Consider the following 23,629-nt stretch of genomic DNA (forward strand, 5'->3'; position numbering starts at 1 on the left):
ATGATACTTGGTGAGGATAATAAGATCATGTGGAGAGGGGAGGGGAAAATAAGGGGAAATGAGTGATACTTTTGTAAATCACCCCCCTTTCCTCTGCCTGGCACCAAATCATGATTTCAACAAATATGTGTGTGGCCTTCATAAATTAATGAATATGACTGAGAAAACCAACGCAGCCAGCAGGGGGAGCAAAGGTCAGCACCTTTCAATGACTAAATTTGGCGGCTATGAGACAGGAAGGACAAAGATAACCAAGCCCAAGCTCTTCAGGAATGCAAAATTTTTTAAATATTTTATTTATTTATTCATGACAGAGGGGGAGAGAGAGAGAGAGAGAGGCAGAGACACAGGCAGAGGGAGAAGCAGGCTCCATGCACCAGGAGCCCGACGTGGGACTCGATCCCGGGTCTCCAGGATCTCGCCCTGGGCTGCAGCGGTGCTAAACCGCTGGGCCACCCGGGCTGCCCAGGAATGCAAAATCTCAAGTCCTCTCTTAAAATTCAAAAAGCCGGGAGCCTGGCTGGCTCAGCTGGTTGAGCAGGCAACTCTTAGTGTCAGGGTTGTGAGTGTGAGCCCCACATTAGGCTGAGAACTGATTTAAAAAAATTTTTTTTAGAAAGTCGATCTGCAGGATTTTTCCCCGGGGGCCACACAGTAAAATCTCCAACTACTATGAAGGTGAAAGAATTACAGAAACGCAGCACTGGCAAGAGGAGGTGAACAAGCAGAAATCAAAGTACCCGCACCCGGGGCCTGACAGCAACATTGGAACCTCCTGCCTTCCCAGGTCTGTAACCCAAGCGCCCTCATTTAAATACCATTCGGTAAAGGGAAAAATCAAGTGGAACTAGATGTACTTCTGCCGAGTCCTGGTTAGTCCTGGTTACGATCATGTCTAAGGCTATCCGTGCCCCCGCCCCGTCTGCTGGTCTGAGAACGAGCTGACAGCCTCTGTGCTCACCTTACCGTCTACCAACCCAGAATTCCAAGTCACACTCGGAGGGGTCACTGCTACCCTCTGCCCCGGTCTGTCACCCTCTGAGACATCCACAAATAACAAACGGAGTTGAAGGAAGTTGGCAGAGCGACCCAAAGCTGTGGCTCTAGGTGGGGACTATCTGCCTTGCCCGTGTGAAAACGAAACAGCCGGAGAGACGTGCGCTTCACCTGCAGCCTGTGATTTAGGTCACAGGGCAGAAAAGACTTCTGAAGCGATGGGCGTGGTCTAACGCCAGAAAACCCCCGAAAGCTAGGAAATGTAAGGAGAAGAGAACTCCTCTAATAATGTGACCTGAGAGCGAGCCTCTTCTGTGGGGAATCAGGCAAGACAGACGTGAGAAGGCCTTTGCCAGGCCTGGCACCTCCTAATGCGCACGTTCCCCAGGTCCGGCCCAGCGGGGTCAGCGGCCCGCGGGCCCTCTGCGCTCATCCGCCTCATCACTCCCGCACAGGAGGACCGGCAGGCACAGATTCCTTATTCCTGTTCGACCCTTTATCTGCTTCTCGACCTCCCCTTTCCGTAACTAGTCGTCTTGTCAGTATCCTAACCCTAACCAAGTCGGGTCAGTGGAGTAAAAAACAGTAGCAGATATCTAGATGAAAAAGACCCTAAGCCTGCCACTAGCCTCCCTCAAATAACGGGATCATTGCATTCATCCTCTGCCTCACAGGGAAGACCTGGCTTCTCAAAGACCTGGCTTTCTTCACATGGAGACCCCCTCCTCCTCTCTCGACCGTGTGACAGCTCCCCTAGACCTCTGATATAATTTATACCTTGCCAGGGACCAACTCTTTCCCACCACTGTGAAGGAGAGGGAAAAAATATATATAAATACGTCGGAAATCTATAACGAGGTCTTCTTGGAGGGCAAGACATGGAGAGAGTTAGAAGCAGCGTCAATTGCTCTTTGGGGGTTTTAGTTCAAGCCGAGGTCTGCTTCCAGCAATCAACCATTAAAACAAGCCGGCCAGAGTAACAGCACAGTTTATTCTGATCATTTAATTTGAAGTGTCAATAAATTAAACTTCAATCAATTAAACTAGGTGTGCAATAACCCAGATGGACACCCCGACACCAACATAATCACAATAAAAATTTTTATGGCTGCCAGGGACCTCACCGGGGGCAGTGCTGGCACTGCTTGCGCCCTCGCTGAGAAATATATCTCCACAGTGCAGGAACGAGGAGATTGCTTCTTCTAACGAAATGGAGGGGCCAGGCACCGGCAAGGACGCAGCTGGGAGAGGGGCACAGGGGACTGCCAGGAACGAGATGGGAGTGCTTTGGGGGCTTAATGTAATTGATACCTTTGCCCAGAGCAGGGGGAGGGGGCATTTAGGCCAAGTACCTCTACTGTTAGTGCCAAAGGAATTTAACAAAAGCCCCATTAAGATGATTCAGGAAGCGAAGGCCACGGAGCAATATCAACCTTTAAGTCATTGATGTATTCCGCATAGTTTCCTCCTCCATATATACGCACCCTCTTGTGCACTCTGGATGCCCTGATTTTTGAATGAGGCTTAGAATTCGGGATTTGGCCACTGTAGAATAAAAAAATGTTACTAAAGGGAGAGAAAGGGTAGAACTAAGTCTGGTCTGAAAAACACTGGAAAAACGCTCAAAGTGAATCTAGAGAGGATGAGGAAAAATGAAACCTCTGAGGAAAGATTTAAGGATCTAGACTGCTAGAGTAATTCATTGGAGGAAAAAAAAAAGGTAGAGGAGGAAGGGGTAAGTCATTATCTTTAAGATTTCATTGGTTATTAATGGAGAATGGTGACCCGCAGAGATCCCTCTCCATTCACAGCGAAGAAAGGAAGAACCAGCAGAAAACAGCAGGAGAGAGGAAGCCGAGTCCAAAGATGCAGGCTGGGAGCCCTATAAAGCACTGGGAAGAGAAGGCGATGAAAGGGTCTCTTTCCTTAGAGACCACCAGAGGACCTGAGAAAAGATCAGACAAATCTGCTTGAAACCTAGGGCCAGGTTACCTAACTCAAGAAAGAAACGTGACCCACTGTAAAGTACCTAAATGAAGGGCACCTACTGGTAATTAGAAATCCCCATAATCAGATCAAATTTCGGCAGATGTTTCTTCTTGACCCCCTCTAGATTTCCCTTCCCTTCTCAATATCCTATGGCTGTGAGCCTCGCAGAGGTGGGGAAAGAAGAATATACTTTGATGAGATTTCCCCAGAGGTCCAGAAACCTGGAAACAAATGTGAAAGGAGGAAGCCGACAAGAACTTTAGAAGGTGTCTGCCCTGTTTGAGGAGTGGTTTGTTAAATATTATCACATTACGGTAAACTCTAGTTCAGGAGAGACCTAAGGTAAGATCCATGGATTCCTCATACTTTTCACAATGAAGATGGGAATTTAAGTAATCAGATGCTGCTGGGTAAACAGCGGAGGGGGTGAGGTTTAAAAGGACCAATGCAGGAGGGTGATTCTGAGTCCAATGGGGCTCAATTTCTTGGGCCAATTCGTGAATGTAAAGAGAAATAAAAATTTAGGAAGTATCACCTGATTTTCAACTAGGGTTCCTCATCCGAAGCACCGAATCCTAAAAACTATTTAAATGACTACTTTTTTCTAACTTCTCCCAAGGATGGTACAAACTAGTACCATTGTGGATACAGAGAAGTTGATTCATTACATTAATGAATGCCTTAGGGCTTCATTCTCTCCTAGAACTCTGGTTGAGAAAAGGCTGGAACAGTGAGAAAGATCAATAAATTATTAATTGGAGGCCAAAATTATAATGAGATTGTAAAGAGCAAAAAAAAAAAAAAAAGTCTTGGAGAAAGGCTAACCCAGAGGAGGGAAAATACTGGCTTATTATCGTAAGACCTCTGAAGACCAGCACACGTGTTGATACCTATTAGTACTTTGTCCCCAACAAAAGCTTTACGTAACTGAGGTTTAAAAGTACGATTCTGCATACTAAAGAGGTACAAAGTCCACGATGAGAACACCTACAGTAACATGAGAGAGAGAGAGAGACAGTCTGGGAGGATGACGAATCAAAATTTAATCCCAGTTTTGACACGTGCTTCCCTGAGCAATCCCTTTCCCCTGTAATTCGGTTTCCCCTAACTCCATTACGTAGATTTCCCATGACGAAGCATCAGTGTGGTTTTAGAACCAAAGTTCTGGGATGCTTGAGGAGGTTCGAAGGGATGTGTAAAGGGGCGTCGTAGGTACAGATCAAAATGGATCTAAGGAAGCAGCAGATTGCAGACTTCACGGAGGAAGCGGAGGCTGAAAACCGAGGTAAGGGAAAACGTGAGGCTTTCACACACGCCTCCTTCCCCTCACCACTACACACCGATCCCTCGTTAAGAGGGCTCCCAGGACCCTGTCCTCACTCTCGCACCTTTCAGCAGGCTCCCTTGTAAACAGATGGACGAGCGCATTTTAAAATTTTCTAAAGATTTCCGAAGAAATCAACTCCCTGGAGTATATCCTACTGTGTGTAAACAACACTGGCTCGGGGGACGCCCGGGGGGCTCAGCGGTTGAGCACCCGCCCTGGGCCCCCAGGGCCTGATCCTGGAGACCCGGGATCGAGTCCCCCATCAGGCTCCTGCGTGGAGCCTGCTTCTCCCTCTGCCTGTGTCTCTGCCTCTGTGTCTCTCATGAATAAATAGATAAAATCTTTAAAAAAGGGAATACTGGCTAACTGCCTGGTGCAAAAAAATATCTTATTAAAAACTACTCAGGGCCTGCCTGGGCTCCTTGGTGGAGCCCGCGACTCTTGACCTGCAAGTCACAAGTTTGAGCCCCACACTGGGTGTGGAGATTACTTAAAAAAAAAAAAAAAAAAAAAAAAAAAAAAAGTTAAATCTAAGAATTTTGCAAGACTCAGATTCCAAGCCTTGACCGATCCGTACAGTCTGAAGGAGCTATCCCTATCGTTGCCCTTTTGGGGGAGAAGAACTAAAGCCCGTCATTCCGGACGTGTGCATGTGCTGGGGCTGGAGGAACAGCCACGGGAGACACCGTCTCTGGGAAGCGGCTGGAATTCGGCTCCATCACGGGGGCACCCGGCGCTCACCCCGGATCCTAAGGGCGAAGGAAGGCGCCCGCGGCCTCTAGAGGAGCCAGGGCATGACGTCCCGGGTCGTGACGCGGAGCCCCCGCAGGAATCCTCCGGCTCAGTTCTCAGGAAGACGCAACGGTATTTTATTGGTTCTAAGAAGCAGAAGGGATCCTCGGGGCGAGGAACGCCCGCGCCCCTTTAGCCCCCGAGACTGTCCCGCACGCGGAGGGCGCGTGAGCACCGCGCACCCTGCACCGGGGGCTCCTGAACTCTTGGTGGGGAGCGGAAAACAAACAAAACAAACAAAAAAAAACCACCCCCAAACCGGAGAAGAGCAGGGGGGCTCCGGGGTCACGTCCCCAGGCCGCGCCGGGCGCACCAGGCGTTCCAGGGCTGCGGTGGGACACGCCCGTGACGACACACCTACACCGCGGGGTCGGAGGGATGACGTCAGAGGGAGGCGTCTCGGGGCTGTGACGTAATCCCCCACGGAGGCCGAGCGTGGCGACCCCGAGGGCCCCAGAGGCGGGGCCCGCGCGCAGGGCCGCCGCCCAGAACGCCGAGGGGGCGCGCCCCGAGAGGCCGCGGCCCCGCGCGTGGACGGCGCCCGCGGCCCTCGACTTCCCACGGGCTCGCCCTCCCGGAAGGGCTCCCCCCGCCCCCCGCGGCCTCAGCGCCTACGGCCCCTGGACTAGGCCGCGCGCTCAGCCCGCGGGCCGGCGGAAGCGTCGGTCCCCGAGGGCCACCCGGAGGTGCCCTGGCGACCCCCGCCCGCCGCGGGCGAACCCCAGCTCCCGGCCCCCGTGGACGCCGCAGCCGCTCGGCCGCCCCTCCGGCTCCTACCAAGATCAGCGCCTCCATCTTGCCCCGCAGCTGGTGCCGACGTGGAGCCGCAAAAGCAACGCCGCCGCTGATTGGCCCTGCTTCCCCGCTAGGCCCCGCCCAGGGCGAGGACTATTGGATGGTGTCCTACCGGCGCTCGGCCCGCTGGCCAATCAGAATGCTCGCTTGCTGAGCGGAAGCGGACTGTCCAACCAGAAGGCGCGGGCCTTTGACTGCCAGTCTAAACACTCAGTAGAACGCCACAACGTCACGGCTGGAGGGGGCGGGAGGGTCAGGGGGCGGGGTTGTTTCCATGGGGAGCGGAGGAAGCGATTGTGAATCTTCAATTGGCAGAGCGGGGAGCACGTGGTGTCGGCGGCCCGATTTCGCCACTTTGATCGCGCTGCCTTTAGGGGGCGCTGTGTCTCCTTGGCGCTCGGCGCGCGCGGCTCCGGACCCGCGGCGGCCCCGAGCATCGCTGCGAGAGCCCGCGGGGGGCCCGGGAAGCACGGGAAGCCACGGGGCTTCCAAAAGCAGATTTTCAGGGGTCGCCCGTGGTGGGGGGAGGAGGGGGCTCAGCGGGTGAGCACCTGCCCTCGGCCCAGGGCGTGACCCCGGGTCACGAGATCGAGTCCCGCTTCAGGTCCCTGCAGGGAGCCTGCTGCTCCCTCCGCCTGTGTCTCTGCCTCTCTCTGTGTCTCTCATGAATAAATAAATAAAATCTTTTAAAATAAATAAATAAATAAATAAAAGCAGATTTTCTTTGACCAGACGTGAAACGGAAGGAATGTTGTTAGAGCTTGGAGGCCTGAGAGAGTAGGAGACTAAGGAGCAGAGGGTCCAGGACAAGGAGGGTGCAGGGAGCAGGGTCTGCGGTTTTCCAGTAGGGACGAGCTGTTGCAAAACGAGAAAAGAGAAGTTTACAGAATGCAGGGATTTCACAATATGGAAGGTTTTTTTTTTTTTCTTTTTTTTTCTTTTTTTTTTTTTTTTTATGAAGTTTAGCTTTCCCCTAATCTCCTCCCCCACCCCCTCCCCAGGTTTGTTGGTCCCAAAACTCCTCTTAGGTCAGGGACACCTCTTTGCCATATATTGTCTCTAAAGAGGTGGTTTTTTTTCTCCCCCATTTCTGACAATTACATCTTCAGGAACTCTCCAAGAAGAGCATCCAAACCTACCCAGGAGTTTGTTTTTTTTTTTTGTTTTTTGTTTTTTTTTTGATTGCAGAGTAGAGTCAGAGGGCCTTAGAGAGGAGTATAGAACAATACAAACCAAACCAAAGAGTTAACTGGTATGAAGGAAGGTATGTGATTTTCTGGTAAAGTCCCAGGTGACAAGCCTTGTATCTGGAGGAAGTAAAGGGCTCAGCCTTTATTTGTTCTGAATGGGAAGTTATTCAGACATTTAGCATTGTGTCAAGGTTGTCCTTGGCTTGGCAGCTTAATGATAAAGCTAACATTTAATGACAATCTGCTCTGTGCCAGGCACATGCTAAATCTTTGAATGGGTTGTTTAATATTTTTATTTATTTTTTAAATACTAAAAAAAGTTAATCTATTATAATTTATTTTTTTAAGATTTTATTTATTCATGAAAGAGACACAGAGAGAGAGAGGCAGAGACACAGTCAAAGGGAGAAGCAGGCTCCATGCAGGGAGCCCCATGTGGGACTGGATCCCGGGTCTCCAGGATCACACCCTGGGCCAAAGGCAGGCGCCAAACCGCTGAGCCACCCAGGGATATCCTTATAATTTATTTTATTTAACGATCTAGAAAGGTCACAGTCATCAGCAGCTCCAGTGCAGTTTCAGGTGCAATTGGGAATTCAGGAATCACTGTGGAGCTGTTAGGGTAGCAAAACTTGTAGGTAAAATAGGTGTATGCTTTTGATAGCACACATGAAGGGATCTCTCTATTTTTTATTTATCTTTTTTTTTTACTTATTTATTTATTTATTTTTTTAAAGGAATCTGTCTAAAACTGACTCCATTACTTTTTTTCTTCCTTTCTTTTCTCTTTTTAAAATAGGCTTCAGGCCCAGAGTAAAGCCCAACACAGGGCTTGAATTCACAACCCTGAGATGAGGACCTGAGCTGAGATCAAGAGTCAGAGATTTAATCAACTGAACCACCTAGGTGCCCTCATTAGTTGTGGTTTTTTTTTTTTTTAAGATTTTATTTATTTATTCATGAGAGACACACACAGACACAGAGAGGCAGAGACACAGGCAAAGGGAGAAGCAGGCTCCATACAGGGAGCCCGACATTGGACTTGATTCAGGATCTCCAGGATCACGCCCTGAGCCAAAGTCAGGCTCTAAACCACTGAGCCATCCAGGGATTCCCGCCCCTCATTAGTTTTGTTCTCTGCAAGCTGACCTGGGCCACTCAACATGGCTTTTCTTGTTCCCAACGTTAGTGCATGTTCTCTCTTTTTTTTTTTAATTTATGATAGTCACACAGAGAGAGAGAGAGATGCAGAGAGAGAGAGAGATGCAGAGACACAGGCAGAGGGAGAAGCAGGCTCCATGCACCAGGAGGCCGACGTGGGACTCGATCCTGGGTCTCCAGGATCGCGCCCTGGGCCAAAGGCAGGCGCCAAACTGCTGTGCCACCCAGGGATCCCGCATGTTCTCTTTTTACAATAAATTCATGACCATCAGAAGATACCAATTTGATATACATGGCAGCAGGGCCTTCACAGCCACCATAGGTTTTCTCCAACCATTATGTTCTTATTAAATTTGAATTTACTTCCACAGGAATGTTAGTAGTTTCTCACCAGCCCTACAGCCACCGCAGCCACCTCAGCTACCTCGCCAGGTCCCCATGCCCAGCCACAGCCCCTACTCCAGGGCCGCCCCCTCACCCCCAGCTGCCTGCCACCCCAGGGCCCGTTATTGAACATTTTTGGAAGACATTTACGAAGTAGATGGTTATTACTCCCACTTTATAGATGAGGAAAGTAGAGCTCACTGCAGTTAAATGATTTACTTAAGGCCATACAGCAATTGGCAGCCATACATTCAAGCATAGGAGGTCTGGTTCTTCCCCAAAATCCAGTCTTCTAACTTGTGGTGCAGCCTCTTGTGGGTTCCATTCCTACCTGAAGTACTGTACACCAGAGCCAGATGTTCCATGCGGACCATGAAGAGGAAAAATGTGTGAGGGGTGGGGCCGGGGGGTGTTCTCTTTCTCTGATAGAATAACTAACAAGTTTTAGCAGTCAGGTATTGTTGCGGAAAATGCCTCAATCTTAGCTCCCGGGCCTGTAGGTGACTGTGCTGTAGGGGGAAGAAAACTGGCTGTACCGAAACATTATTTCTTATTGTGACTTGGATTTAATAAGCAGGAGCCTCTGGAGCACCTGGCTGGCTCAGTTTAGGGCCTCTCGCTCTTGATCTCAGGGTCATAAGTTTGAGCCCCATATTTGGGATAGACATTTCCTAAAAATAAAAAAAATTTTTTTTTTTTAATCAGACTAGCCCTATCTAAAGTTAAAGTCTTATCTTTCACCTCCCCTTCACCTGGAAAACCTTTAAGAATTGATCAAATGGGAATGCCTGGGGGGCTCAGTGGTTAAGCATCTGCCTTTGTTTTTGTTTTTGTTTTTAAGATTTTACTTATTTATTCATGAGAGACACACAGAGAGAGGCAGAGACACAGGCAGAGGGAGAAGCAGGCTCCAAGCAGGGAGCCCCATGTGGGACTCGATCCCTGGCCTCCAGGATCAGGCCCTGGGCGAAGGCGGCACTAAGCTGCTGAGCCACCAGGGCTGCCTGAGCCTCTGCCTTTGGCTCAGGGTGTGACCCCGGGGTCCTGGGATGGAGTCCCACATGGGGCTCCCTGCATGGAGCCTGCTTCTCCCTCTGCCTACATCTCTGCCTCTCTCTGTGTGTCTCTCATGAATAAATAAATAAAATCTTTAAAAATAAAATAAAATCTTAAAAATACATATATATGGGGGAAAAATGGAGAAAAAGGTTGGAAAGACTATACCAAAATGTAACCAGTGTTTTGTTTTGTTTTGTTAAGTGCTAGGACTTTTCTCAGTGTTTCCATATTTTCTGGGTGTTCCAAAATGTGCGAGTGCTATTTTAAAAGGAAAAAAATAAGCTATTTTTTAAAGGACAAAAGCCACTTATTCTCATGAAGCCTTCTCTGATGTGCACAGGTGGAGTTGAATGCTTTCCCCTTCGTTACCATCGTTGACCCTACTTAGAGCCACGTTGTACCACATAGACCTAACTCACTAGACTTGCCGTCTATGTCCCACTCATTTTGTTCCTTCGGCCCCTAGCCCTCGAGCGGGAACACTCAATCAGTAGTTACTGAGTGGAATGAACATTTGTGAAAATGCAAGATACAAAGAGGAATGAACAGTGTCAAAGAGAAGCTTAGGATGAAAAGACTAATAAGGAGCACAGCTACTGAAAAGGGAGTGAGCCCTCAAGATTGGGGCATGGGGTCGTCCAGGTCTGGGAGAAGAGGAGGTGCGGAGTTAGGCGTTAACTCATCCACGCATTGCTGAAATGCCAGGTAGAGTTCGGTAAGAATGAGAGTACGGAGGTCTGAATGTGTAAGAGATTTTTACTTTTTAATTTTATTTAATTTTATTTTTTTTTAATTTTTATTTATTTATGATAGTCACAGAGAGAGACAGAGAGAGAGAGGCAGAGACACAGGCAGAGGGAGAAGCAGGCTCCATGCACCGGGAGCCCGACGTGGGATTCGATCCCGGGTCTCCAGGATCGTGCCCTGGGCCAAAGGCAGGCGCCAAACCGCTGCGCCACCCAGGGATCCCTACTTTTTAATTTTAAAGTAAAATAATTTATTTTATGCATAACAAGCATCTTACCATTTTTCTGTGTACAGTCTGTGACATTACATTGACGTTGTGCAACCATCACCCACTATCAGTCTACACAACTTTTTCATCATCCGAAACTGAAACTCTGTACCCATTAAACAATAACTCCCCATTCTCCTCTTCCCTCCAGCAGACTTTGGTAACCACTATTGTACTTTCTATCTGGATGAATTTGACTATTCCAGTACCTTCTATAAGTAGAATTATACAATATCTGTCCTTTTGTGTCTGGCTTATTTCATGCAGCAAAGCAAAAATGTCCTCATGGTTGCGTAAGAAATGTTTGAGGGATTGACTTGATGGCACAAAGGATTCAAATAAAGAAATACAGAAGAGGATGGAGATAAAACTGGAAAAGTACTTTGTGGCCAGATTGGGAAATGCCTTGAATGCAAGCTTAGGTAGCTGCTGTAGTGGGACCAGACGATTGTGGGAGATGGAACTGTTACAGTCTCTTGGAAAGTATTACAGCAATATCCTGTAAAATTAAATGTAAGTACATCCTCACCTAGAGAAATAAACACATAACCCGGTACATAATGATAATACAAGAACGCTTATTGCGACATTGTTTACAATGACAAAAAATAATATTGTGTATAAGTAAGGGAATAGTTAAATAAATTATTGTACATCCAGATTGGGGAATAACTTGCAACTAAAGAAAAAGTATGTTCTAGCTGTATACATTAACCTGGAGAAGTAGTGGAGTGGCATGTTAAGTGAAAAATTAAGTTACAGAGGAATTTGTGAGGTATGATCGCATTTTATTTATTTAAGAGGGAGTGAAGGGCAGAGGGAGAGAGAGGGGGAGAGAGGGAGAATCCCAAGCAGGCTACACGCCCAGCACGGAGCTGGACGCAACCCTGAGATCATGACCTGAACCAAAGAATTGGACGCTTAACCAACTGAGCCACTCAGGCGCCCCTGCATTTTTAAGATTTAAAACAATGTAAGACTCTAATTATGAATAACTATATTTGTAAATGTTTCTATTCTATTCAACAAATATGTATTGAATTCCACCGTGGTCAGCCACTCTAAGCACCGGTTATATAGCAATGAACAAAACAAGTAAGTCTCCCTACCCTCACGGAACTTGCCTTCAAGTTGGAGAGCAGGAGCAGATAATAACTAAAGGAACAGGGATCCCTGGGTGGCGCAGCGGTTTGGCGCCTGCCTTTGGCCCAGGGCGCGATCCTGGAGACCCGGGATCGAATCCCACGTCGGGCTCCCGGTGCATGGAGCCTGCTTCTCCCTCTGCCTGTGTCTCTGCCCCCCCCCCCCTGTGACTATCATAAATAAATAAATAAATAAATAAATAAATAAAAAATAACTAAAGGAACAAATAAACTATATAGGAGTTTAGGTAGGGAGAAAATTAAATTGTTAGGGATAAAATTAAAATTGAAGACACTGGGGGCAACTCTGGTATGTTGCACGATTTGAAGTGATACCATTCATCTTGGGGAGAAGTGAGGGACAGAGAGGAAATTCAGTAGGGTGATCAAGGAAGACCTTACTAAAAAGGGGATATTTATTTATTTTTAAATTTTATTTGTTTGTTTTTGTATTTATTTATTTATTCATTCATCCATTCATTCATGAGAGACAGAGAGAGAGAGAGGCAGAGACACAGGCAGAGGGAGAAGCAGGCTCCATGCAGGGATCCCGACGTGGGCCTCCATCCCGGGACTCCAGGATCAAGCCCTGGGCCAAAGGCAGGCACCAAACCACTGAGCCACCCAGGGATCCCCAAAAGGGGATATTTATTTATTTATTTATTTATTTTTAAAGGGGATATTTAATAAACGATCTGAAAGGAGTAAGAGAATGAATGATGTAGATATCTGGGGGAAGAGCACTCCAGGCAAAGAGAACATAGAAGAGGGGATGACTGGCTGGCTTGGTCCTAGAGCATGTGACTCTTGATCTTGGTGTTGTAAAGTGTATGTTGGATATAGAGGTTACTTAAAAATAAAATCTTAAGAGAAAGAAAAAAAAGGGCAGCCCAGGTGGCTCAGTTGGTTAAGCATCTACTAAGCTCAGGTCCTGGGATTGAGCTGAGCCCCATATCGGGCTCCCTGGCTTCTCCCTCTGCCCTTCTCCCTGGCTCATGGTCTGTTTTTCCTCTCAAATAAATGAAATCTTTAAAAATATATATATAAAAAAATTAAAAATTAAGTTTAAAAAAAAAAGAGAGAAAGCATATAAGGGGAAATGTGGAAGAAAAGTATGAATATATGTTACCCATAGGGGCACCTGGCTGGTTCAGTTGGTAGAGCATGTGACTCTTGATCTCAGGCTCATGAGTTCGAGCCCCATCTTGGGTGCAGAGATTACATACATACATACATACATACATAAAGAAAGCTATATTCTTTAAAAAAAAGAAAAAATCTGAATATATATATGTTACCCTAAAGGGTGAGATGGAAAGAGTGGATTATTAAATAGTTTTCCTTTATGTATGTCAGTATTATTTGACTTTATTACAAGCATGTGTTTATAATTAAAAACTAATAAAGAAAAAGATGAACATCAAAATGAGGATAAATGTGTAAGATTAAATGACATAATAAAAATATGTAAAAACTGTTAAATGTTCTACCATTGTTATTCATTACCTCATACAGAGTTGGAACCCGTTGAACACTTCTGAGCAGGGGCCTGAGATTATGGAGGCAATTTTTTTTAACTGGAGCAATATCATATACCAAAAAAGCAGCCATTTTATCATTTTTTAAAGATTGTGTTTATTTCAGAGAGAGCATGAGCAGGGCGGAGGGCAGGCAGGAGAGGGAGAAGCCGACCCCTCCCTGAGCAGGGAGCCGAATGCTCCCCTTGATCCCAGGACCCTGGGATCATGACTTGAGCCAAAGGCAGATGCTCAAGCAGCTGAGCCCCCAGGTGCCCTTAGCCATCTTAAAGCGCACAGTTCAGTGGTATTAAGTACATTCACAACGTCGTGCAACCACTTCTATCTGGGTCCAAAACATTTTCATTACATCCCCAAAATACGTGGCGCCCCAAAAGCAGTCGCTCCCAATTTTCCTCTCCCTCCAGCCCCGGGCAACCACTAATTTGCTTTCTATCTCTATGGATATTTCAGATAAATGGATTCATACCATACGTGACTTTTTTTTTTAAGATTTTATTTGTTTATGAGAGACAGAGAGAGGCAGAGACACAGGCAGACGGAGATGCAGGCTCCCTGCAGGGAGCGCGACTCGATCCTGGGCCCCTGGGATCACGCCCTGAGCAGAAGACAGAAGCTCCACCGCTGAGCCACCGGGCGTCCTCATACGTGACCTTCTGTATCTGGCTCCTGTCACCTAATGTGTTCAGGACACACACGTTCCTCAGCAAGCCTCAGTATCATTTCTTCTCACGGCCATGTGATGACCCATTGCTCACTGTGCCCTGTTGCGTTTATCCATTCAGTGGAGGGACATCTGGGTTGTTCCCACCTCCTGGCTCTTGTGTATAGAATAGTCAGTACTGCTAGGGCCGCCCGGCGGCTCAGCGCTTTGGACCCCGCAGTCCCTGGATCGAGTCCACGTCGTCGGGCCCCCGCAGGGAGCCTGCTGCTCCCTCTGCCCGTGTCTCTGCCTCTCTGTGTCTCTCATGAATAAACAAACAAAATCTTTAAGAAAAAAAATAGGACAGCTATGCACATTCATGTCACGTCACGAGCATTTGAGTACCTGTTTTCAGTTCTTTTGCTTAAATGCCTACGAGTGGAATTGCTAGGGCCTGTGTTAACAGTATGTGTGGCTTTTTGAGGACGCGCCAAGCTGTTTTCCACAGCAGCTGTACCGAAGTACTTTCCAAAGTACAGGGGTTCTAGTTTCTCCACATTATAACTAACATTTGTTGTTTGCCTTTTTTTTTAAATGACCATCCTAGTTAATGTGAAGTGGTGCTTCATTGTGGTTTTGATTTGCATTTCCTTAATGACTAATGATCTGAGCATCTTCTTATGTACTTGTTGGCCATTTGTAAATCTTTTTTGGAGAAATTTCTATTCAAGTCATTTACCCATTCTTTTTAAGATTTTATTTATTTATTCATGAGAGACACACAGAGAGAGAAGTAGAGACACAGCGGAAGGAGAAGCAGGCTCCCTGCAGGGAGCCCAACGTGGGACTCGATTCCAGGTCTCCAGGATCACGCCCTGGGCTGAAGACAGCGCTAAACCACTGAGCCACCCGAGCTCCCATTTACCCATTTTTTATTTTTTTATTTTTTAAAAGATTTTACTTATTTATTCATGAGAGACACAGAGAGAGAGAGAGAGAGAGAGAGAGAGAGAGAGAGAGAGGCAGAGACACAGGCAGAGGGAGAAGCAAGCTCCATGCAGGAGCCTGATGTGGGACTCGATCCCGGGACTCCAGGATCACGCCCTGGGCCGAAGGCAGGCACTAAACTGCTGAGCCACCCAGGGATCCCCATTTACCCATTTTTTAAATTGGACTGTTGAAAAAAAAAATAAATAAATAAATAAATTGGACTGTTGGTCTTTTTATTGTTGACCTCGAAGAGTTTCTTATATACTCTAGATACTAGGCCATTATCAGACGTGTGAGTTGCAATTATTTTCTCCTATTTTGTAGGTTGTATGGAAGAAATTTTAAGATAATTAATTTGAAAACCGTGTGTATAGGAAGGATTCCCGGAGCAATGCAGGGCAGAAAGACCAACTAGGAAGCCATTGTAGTTCTTCACGTTGCAGTGGACACAGAATAGTAATAATGGCAAAGTACCCCCAAAAGATGATGTACCACAAGTGACCGAAATTAGGAAAAGTCAAAGTGTAATGGATAAAATTAGCCATCTGTAAAAGTAGCCAATGACCTGGTGTAGTTTCAGGAGAGCATAATTCTATCAATATTCCTGAAGCCCTAGCAGCCTAATCACTTAAAGTAGAATGGCTGGAGCCCTAACGCAATCAAACTCTAACCTAATCAATTATGATAAAATGGCTGAAGTGAACATAAACAGAATCAATTATATTAACTTGGCTGGAGCTGAGACCCAATCAATTGACTTGTACCTTGTCTTCACAAAAAGGGGAGATCATCCGCATAGAATTCCCCCTCCCCAACCAAAAATAGGTTGCCAGCCTCTCCCCAGTGACATTTAGGGAAGAAGACTCCTTGTTTGGCCTACCTAAGTATCATGTTTATTTATTTATAAAGAAGATGGATGTAGTTCTATTAGCCATTAAAATCATCCAACTAAAAAATAAATAAAATAAAATAAAATAAAATAAAATAAAATAAATAAAATCATCCAACTAATTCTCGCTTGTTCACTGAGTAGCCTTCTAGTTGTAATACTTGACTTCCAAAATTGTCAAGTGTTTTGATTGGCCAATAGGATTGTCTAGGCCACCGTAAGTTATATGTGGAACATTAAATCAACCATGTGGCTTATATTTCATGCTCTTTTGAGTTTGGTCAGCATAAATGAGTTCTCCTAAGATGAATTAATTTGACAAATCAACTTCTGGGCATTCAAGCTGAGCCTCTGATCCTCCTAAAGAAGAAAACTCAACCGTGTTTCTGTCTCTTGTCACTCTAACATCAACCCAGGCACGGAAGGAGCCTTACGTATTTCATGTAGTCAGAGAGGTAGTGTGTGTGTGTGGGGGGGGGGGGGGTTTGTTTTTCCATTTTAAGAGTGGAAGAAAACTTAGAAAGTGCTTCAGGTCACCTAGGGCCACACATGGCTCACGTAGATTAGGTGCTGAATGTTCCAGCTCCCAGCCCAGGGCTTGCTCTGCCTCTCGCTACAGCAATCATTGTTTCTACAGAATGGGAAACAGCACAAACAGTGGGATTTACAGACAGGAGGGGGACAGCGGCCGTAGCTGATGACCTGGAGATGTGGGCACATCCCCTCCACAAGATGACAAGGAAGGACACCTCAATCTTTAGTGCTCATTAGGGGCACTTTCGGACAGTGAGGCAGGTCCTGGGGAGACAAGAGAAGGTCGCATCTTTCTGCCCCAACAGCAGTCTGGCTTTGTCTCTGAAGTGTGGGAAGTGTCTCCCCAACCACCCATGACTATGATGACATTTAAGACCACAAAGAGGAAGCTTTCTGGGATTATATAGCTGCGCTTGCATCCAGGAGAATGGGGACTTCTACCTGGATGAACTCTCAGGGCTGCTATTTTGCAGCTCAGCACCACCACCACCACCCCTGAATTAGCCTCCTCCTCGGGACTGGGTCCACGTAGTCAGCTGTGCAGAGAGCAGCCTTGCTGTGTGTGGTGCAGAACTGAATGTCAGCTATGCTTTACAGAGCTCACAGGGAATGGCCTTAGTTAGGAGCAGGGATACTCTTTTTTTTTTTTTTTTTTTAAGATTTTATTTATTTATGAGAGAGAGGCAGAGACACAGTTAGAGGGAAAGCAGGCTCCCTGCAGGGAGCCCGATGGGGAACTTGATCCCAGGACCCCAGGATCATGCCCTGAGCCAAAGGCAGGTGCTCAACCGCTGAGCCCCCCAGGCATCCCAAATAAATAAAATCATAAAAGAAAGAAAGAAAGAAAGAAAGAAAGAAAGAAAGAAAGAAAGAAAGAAAGAAGAAAGAAATATGAGGCGAGGTCATCTGCTGAGAGGGAAGTGGAAGGGGTGTTGGAGATTTTAGAAGAGAGAAAAGGTGAAACAATTATTGAGGAGAGTAGAAATGAGAACTTACCAGGGAAATGTAGTACTAGGCAGTGCTGAATTTGGGGGGCGAGCATTTAAAGTGATATTAGCCAGCAAGAATCTGAGACTCTTTCTCTAGCAAGATTTAGCTGCCCAGGTATAGATGTGGAGAAGCTAAATTGTTGGATTTAACCAGAATTGATTTTTTTAAGTTTCCTTAAGCAATGTCTACACCCAACAAGGGCTTAAACCAACAACCCCAAGATCAATAATCACATGCTCTGCCAACTGAGCCAGCCAGGTGCCCCAGAATTGATTTTTTTTCCCCTCAGGAAAGTATAATGGAGGGGGAAAGGGGCAAGGAAGTTAACGGTATTTGCAAATTTATAGTTCTGGATATGAAGGGAGTGGATGGATCATTTAAAGAATAAAATAACAAAATAGCATCAATAGTTTAGGGTCCTTGATGGAAAAGGGGTAATTGGATGGGAGGAGTGGCGTAGGGTGTGAGAAGAAATGGTGAACAGAAGTTAAGGTCCTTGGGACATTTCGGAGGATTTCATCTGGATTAAATTGCTCCAACTTTCTTTTCTATGCCAACCCTTGGTCTTTCCTTATTTCTTCTTTCCACCTCTCCTCCCACCAGAGAGTAAGAAACAATGAAGCTGCTTTTCATTTCTCGCCTGGGTAACCGAGCTGCTGGCTCTCCACCAATCCTCTATATGGATCTCTGTCTCTTCACTCCGGAGAAGGAAAGCTGATAGTTGGGGGAAGATGAGGTCAGGAGATCGGCACCTTCCTTCTTGTGGGTGTCTCATTCTCTGCCAAGTGATCTCTTTGGGGAAAACATTGCCAGCGGAGCAGCAACCAGTTCATGAGCGTGGTTTCAGCTGCAGCCAGAGAGAACCGGACAAGGATAGCCGACAGGGAGCGTGTGAGGCCCTGGTGTAGACATGGGCTTTTTGTTTTTTGTTTTTTGCTTTTTTTTTTTAATTTATTTATTTATGATAGTCACATAGAGAGAGAGAGAGGCAGAGACACAGGCAGAGGGAGAAGCAGGCTCCATGCACCGGGAGCCCGACATGGGACTCGATCCCGGGTCTCCAGGATCGCGCCCTGGGCCAAAGGCAGGCGCCAAACCGCTGCGCCACCCAGGGATCCCAGACATGGGCTTTTTGGAAGAAGCTTTACACACACGAGAATTTGGGAAGGGGCCCAGAGGCACTTAGAAAATTAGACAACCTTTGGGACGCCTGGGTGGCTCAGCGGTTGGGCGTCTGCCTTGGGCCCAGGGCAGGATCCTGGAGACCCGGGATTGAGTCCCACGTCGGGCTCCCTGCAGGGAGCCTGCTTCTCCCTCTGCCTGTGTCTCTGCCTCTCTCTCTCTGTCTCTCTCTGTGTGTGTATGTCTCTCATGAATAAATAAATAAAATCTTAAAAAAAAAAAAAAAAAAGAAAGAAAATTAGACAACCTCTATAGGTGTCTCCATATGCTCCACAGAGGTGGGGCCCAGCTCGCCACAGTGAGGAGAACCCCCTTGTCAGCTCTGGCCAAGATGGTCACTCCTAGAGACTGGAAGAAGCTCAGGAAAGCCCTGCTAAGGTTTCCCAGCGTAGGTCATCCCAGTTTACCCCAGTGCACTTGGAGGGAGCGACCTGCCCGGGAACTTTGATGGGCAACTCGACTCTAGGCAGGGAGTGGACCCTGAGCCTCCTCACCAAGACCTACTCTGCTGTCTCAGGAAACTTCAGGAAACCTCCTCTCCACCCAAACCCCTTTTGACGACATTGGGGTTCCCATACACTGTAACTGGTCAAATCTTACAGGTTTTCCCCCCACAACGATGCATTTATAGATATTGCTTCTTCTGCTTAGAATGTTGTCTTCCACTTTCCTTCCTGGATAATTCAGATTTTTCCATCTTTCAAGACTAGTTGAAAGTGTACCTCCTCTCCGAGGCCTTCCTTGAGACAGTTCCTCCTTTTCCTTTGTTACCCCCAAAACAAATTTATCTATTCTCACATCACTGTCCATATTCACTTACCGGTTTATACATGTGTCTGCACCATTAGACTGTGAATGCCCAAAGGTAAAAGATCACAACTTAGCTATCTTGCTGTCCTCCAAACTTAGCAATTTGGCAAATATTCTGTAAGTATTTGTTGATAGTGACAGTATCTATACTCAGAAGTAGACACCTCAAGGTATGTATAAAAAAGACAAAACAGGGATCCCTGGGTGGCGCAGCGGTTTAGCGCCTGCCTTCGACCCAGGATGTGATCCTGGAGACCCGGGATCGAATCCCACGTCGGGCTCCCGGTGCATGGAGCCTGCTTCTCCTTCTGCCTGTGTCTCTGCCTCTCTCTCTCTCTGTGTGTGACTATCATAAATAAATAAAAATAAAAAAAAAAAAAGACAAAACAGGGCAGCCCGGGGGGCTCAGCGGTTTAGCACCTGCTTCAGCCCAGGGCGTGATCCTGGAGACCCCGGATCAAGTCCTGCGTCGGGCTCCCTGCATGGAGCCTGCTTCTCCCTCTGCCTGTGTCTGCCTCTCTCTCTGTGTCTTTCATGCATAAATAGATAAAATATTAAAAAAAAGACAAAACATAAAATACAATTCTTTTCAATAAGTTTATATATTAGTTAACAATTTAATACTTTAATATATTTAATTATTTAATAATAATATTAGATGTGCCACTCAATAGTGCTTACTATATCTCAGGCGATGATTCACTGAATTAAACATACATACCTGGCTTTTAACTCATTTACTTTTCTCTCTCTCTCTCTCTCTCTCTTTTAAGATTTTATTTATTTATTCATGAGAGTCACAGAGAGAGAGGCAGAGAGAAGCAGGCTCCATGCAGGGAGCCCGATATGGGAATTGACTCCTGGACTCCATGATCATGACCTGAGCCGAAGGCAGACGCTCAACCACTGAGCCACCCAGGCGCCCCTCATTTACTTCTCACAGTAATATAAAGTATTGTTATTATCCTCAAATTGCTGGGTGGGTAAAATTAGGCTTGGAGAGATTAAAGAATTTGCTTGAAACCTCAAAGTGATTATCAGAGTACAGGCATTTCTTTTTTTTTTTTTTTTTAAGATTTTATTTATTTATTTACTCATGAGAGACACAGAGAGAGAGGCAGAGACACAGGCGGAGGGAGAAGCAGGCTCCCCGCAGGGAGCCTCATGGGGGACTCGATCCCAGAACCCGGGATCACGCCCTGGGCTGAAGGCAGGCAGGCGCTCAACCACTGAGCCACCCCGGCATCCCAGTACAGGCATTTCCAACTCCAAAATTCATGCTCTCAAAAAATTTTTTTAAAGATTTTTTTTTTATTTAAATAATCTCTACACCCACTATAAGGCTTGAACTCAGGACACCAAAATCAAAAATCTCATGCTCTTCCAACCGAGCCAGCCAGGGGCCCCCCAAATTCATGCTCTTAGCCTTTGTGCTATAGCAGTGCCCGAGTCAAGTTTTTTTTTCCGAGTTAAGTTTTATACCATCACTAATACAAAACAAATAATAATCATCACTAATAATAAAACAAAATCGTATGGTTCGATTTGTAAATAAAACATTTAAATCAGGTTACTAATTATTCAGTACATATAAGGAACTCATGGACTACACGCTACATACATTGTCTCGTCATAATCATCCCTCATAATCGCCTGTGTGGGGAGTTCTAGTCTCCCCATTTAAGAGTCTAGAGGAGTTTAAATAATCTGCCCAAATGCCCAGTGCTGGGTTGAGCGGACACTCAAACCCCATCTCTCTTCCACTCGACACCGCCTCGGGTTGGAAGGAAGGGCCCAGCAGAGCATCCTGGTGGAGGGGAGGGCAGGAGCAAAGATAAGGAGGCTGGAACGAGGGCAGCCGGGTGGCTCAGGGGTGAGCGTCTCCCTCTGGCTCAGGGCGTGACCCCAGGGACCCGGGATCGAGTCCCGCGTCGGCTCCCTGCATGGGGCCTGCTGCTCCCTCTGCCTGGGTCTCTGCCTCTCTCTCTCCCTGTGTCTCTCATGAATAAATAAATAACTCAATAATATATATATTTTTTATTTTTAAAAAAGGAGGCTGGAATGAGCAGGATGGCTGTGAAAGCAATAAATAGGCATCTGGCTGGCTTGGCTGATGGAGCATGCGGCTCTTGGTCTCAGGGTGGTGAGTTCAAACCCCACATTGGGTATTGGGTACAGAGCTTACTTAATAATAAATAAATAAATAAAAAATAAAGTAGGCATCAGGTCTCCTCCTCTAAGGAGCAGAGGGTGAGGCTTCCTCGGCAGCTCCACCCCTGCAGAGGATTGCAACACAGTGAGGTGGGGGTAGGGGTTTGGGGTTCCTGGAAGGTGGCTGAAGCCCCATAAGGCTGGCCCTGTGCCACTGTGCGGCTGAAAGAGGCCCCGCCCATCAGTGCTGGTGGGAGAGCCATGGCCTGAGGGCTGGTTCCTGGAAGTCTAGCTGCCACCTGCCCCGCAAACTGCTGCATCTTAGGCCTGATGCCTCCAGAGTCAGGCTGCCCTGCTGGCTGCGGTTCTGTGCCAGGTGCCTCGCACATGGGCGTGTGGCCTCCAGGGACGTTGTTCTTGTTCCTCAAGCCCCTGAGGTGCTCTGGCCTCCAGGCTTTGAAGCTTCCATCTCCTAATAATAACAGACTCGCTTTCCTTTCCTTTCCTTTTATTTTATTTTATTTTATTTTATTTTATTTATTTATTTTTATTAATATTATTTATTTTTATTTGATTTTTTTTATTTTATTTATTCACCTGACAGAACAGAGCAGAGGCTGAGGGAGAAGCAGGCCCCCCACAGAGCAGGAGGCCCAATGCGGGGCTGATCCCAGGACCCCAGGATCATGACCTGAGCCGAAGGCAGATGCTAACTAACCAGGTGCTTAACCAGACGCTTAACCAACTGAGCCACCCAGGCGCTCCCAGACTCACTTCCCTATTGACTTCTTTTCATCTTCTCAACACCGCTAAACAGGTATTATCATTACGTCTCTATTTTTCAGGTGAGGAGAGAAAGCTCGGGAAGGTTGGGCTGCCCAAGCCACATAGCCAGGAAATGCTGAGACTCAAGCCTAGGCTTCAGGATTCAGGATCCAGGATCCAGGATCCAGGGGCAGCCCGGGTGGCTCAGCGGTTGAGCATCTGCCTTCAGCCCAGGGCGTGATCCTGGAGTCCCGGGATCGAGTCCCGCGTCGGGCTCCCTGCATGGAGCCTGCTTCTCCCTCTGCCTATGTCTCTGCCTCTCCCTCTCTCTGTGTCTCTCATGAATAAATAAATAAAATCTTAAAAAAAAAAAAAAAAAGGATTGAGGATCCGGTCCTCCCTCATTCTGCTCTAACCATGCCCACGTCCCTTTCGAGGTTTAGAATGAAGCCCTAGGGGCGGTTTCTTCGGGCTACTCTGGACTCCTCTAGTAGCCTTCATCCTTTTGGGTTCAGCGCTAGGCTCTGCTAGCAGGGCGTAGCTCTCGGACGTCAGAGTCTGGGAACCTCAGTCTTACCCGCATCCCTGGACCTCTAAGCCCCAAGCTCTTTTGGCCTCAGTGTGGGGCTCAGGCTCCCCTCAACTCCTCAGTCAATCCTCAAACAATTTTTTTTTTAAAGATTTTATTTATTTATCCATGAGAGATCCAGAAAGAGGGAGAGAGAGGGGCAGAGACCCAGGCAGAGGGAGAAGCAGGTCCCTGCGGGGAGCCCGATGCTGACTCCATCCCGGGACCCGGGGTCATGCCCTGGGCCCAAGGCAGCCGCTCAACCGCTGAGCCCCCAGGCGTCCGAATCCTCTAAGAATTCTTATCCCTGGAAAGCAACCCCCTCAAAGACTTCTTTTGTCCTCTCCTTGCGCAAACTAGAGCACGAGGAACCCCCGGTGATGGCTCGGGAGAGCTGGCTCTAACACCGGGGCCTCAGTTGGCTTTAGGAAGAGGGGCCTCAAGTATTCCCAGGACCCGCCGGCCTCTACCTCCCCCAGCCATCGGGGCAACCGCCAGGCCCTGGTGCCCAGGATAACGCCCGGCCCTCCCCTGGCCTCCTGTGGCTGCCTCCCCTTTCCGTCTGTTGGGAGAGGAAGCCAGGGGGTGGCGGGGGCCAGCCTGCAGGGCACTGATAAAGGGCCAGGCCCGCCCCCGCCCCCGGGGCCGCTGCGGTCAGAGCAGCGGGGAGCAGGCCAGGGGCGGCCCTGCCCTGGGGACCCGGACCCGGTTCCACCTTT

The 23,629-nt window shown here is 47.4% G+C and overlaps 1 protein-coding gene, 1 long non-coding RNA gene and 1 pseudogene across 3 annotated transcripts in view; 1 reads left to right on the plus strand and 2 right to left on the minus strand.

The window, feature by feature from the left end:
- COPZ1 (COPI coat complex subunit zeta 1) overlaps positions 1-6,111 on the minus strand; it is a 19,757-nt gene extending 13,646 nt beyond the window's left edge. Inside the window, exon 1 of the mRNA XM_025987742.2 lies at positions 5,882-6,111. Coding sequence (XP_025843527.1) covers positions 5,882-5,899 — 18 coding nt within the window. The 5' untranslated portion in view covers positions 5,900-6,111. The remainder of the gene's footprint in view (positions 1-5,881) is intronic.
- On the plus strand, positions 4,133-22,555 carry LOC140599859 (uncharacterized). 2 transcript variants are annotated; one of them, XR_012002842.1, is made up of 4 exons: positions 4,133-4,270; positions 21,479-21,569; positions 22,182-22,298; positions 22,423-22,555. It is a non-coding gene; the product is annotated as an uncharacterized lncRNA (long non-coding RNA). The 2 variants fall into 2 exon arrangements; XR_012002841.1 differs by lacking the exons at positions 4,133-4,270; positions 21,479-21,569 and adding an exon at positions 21,842-21,953.
- Positions 7,622-8,544, minus strand: LOC112911313 (elongin-C pseudogene; annotated as a pseudogene).
- Positions 22,556-23,629: the final 1,074 nt, after the last annotated feature.

The sequence above is a fragment of the Vulpes vulpes genome, chromosome 8 (assembly GCF_048418805.1).
Source record: "Vulpes vulpes isolate BD-2025 chromosome 8, VulVul3, whole genome shotgun sequence".
NCBI classification, from domain to species: domain Eukaryota; kingdom Metazoa; phylum Chordata; class Mammalia; order Carnivora; family Canidae; genus Vulpes; species Vulpes vulpes.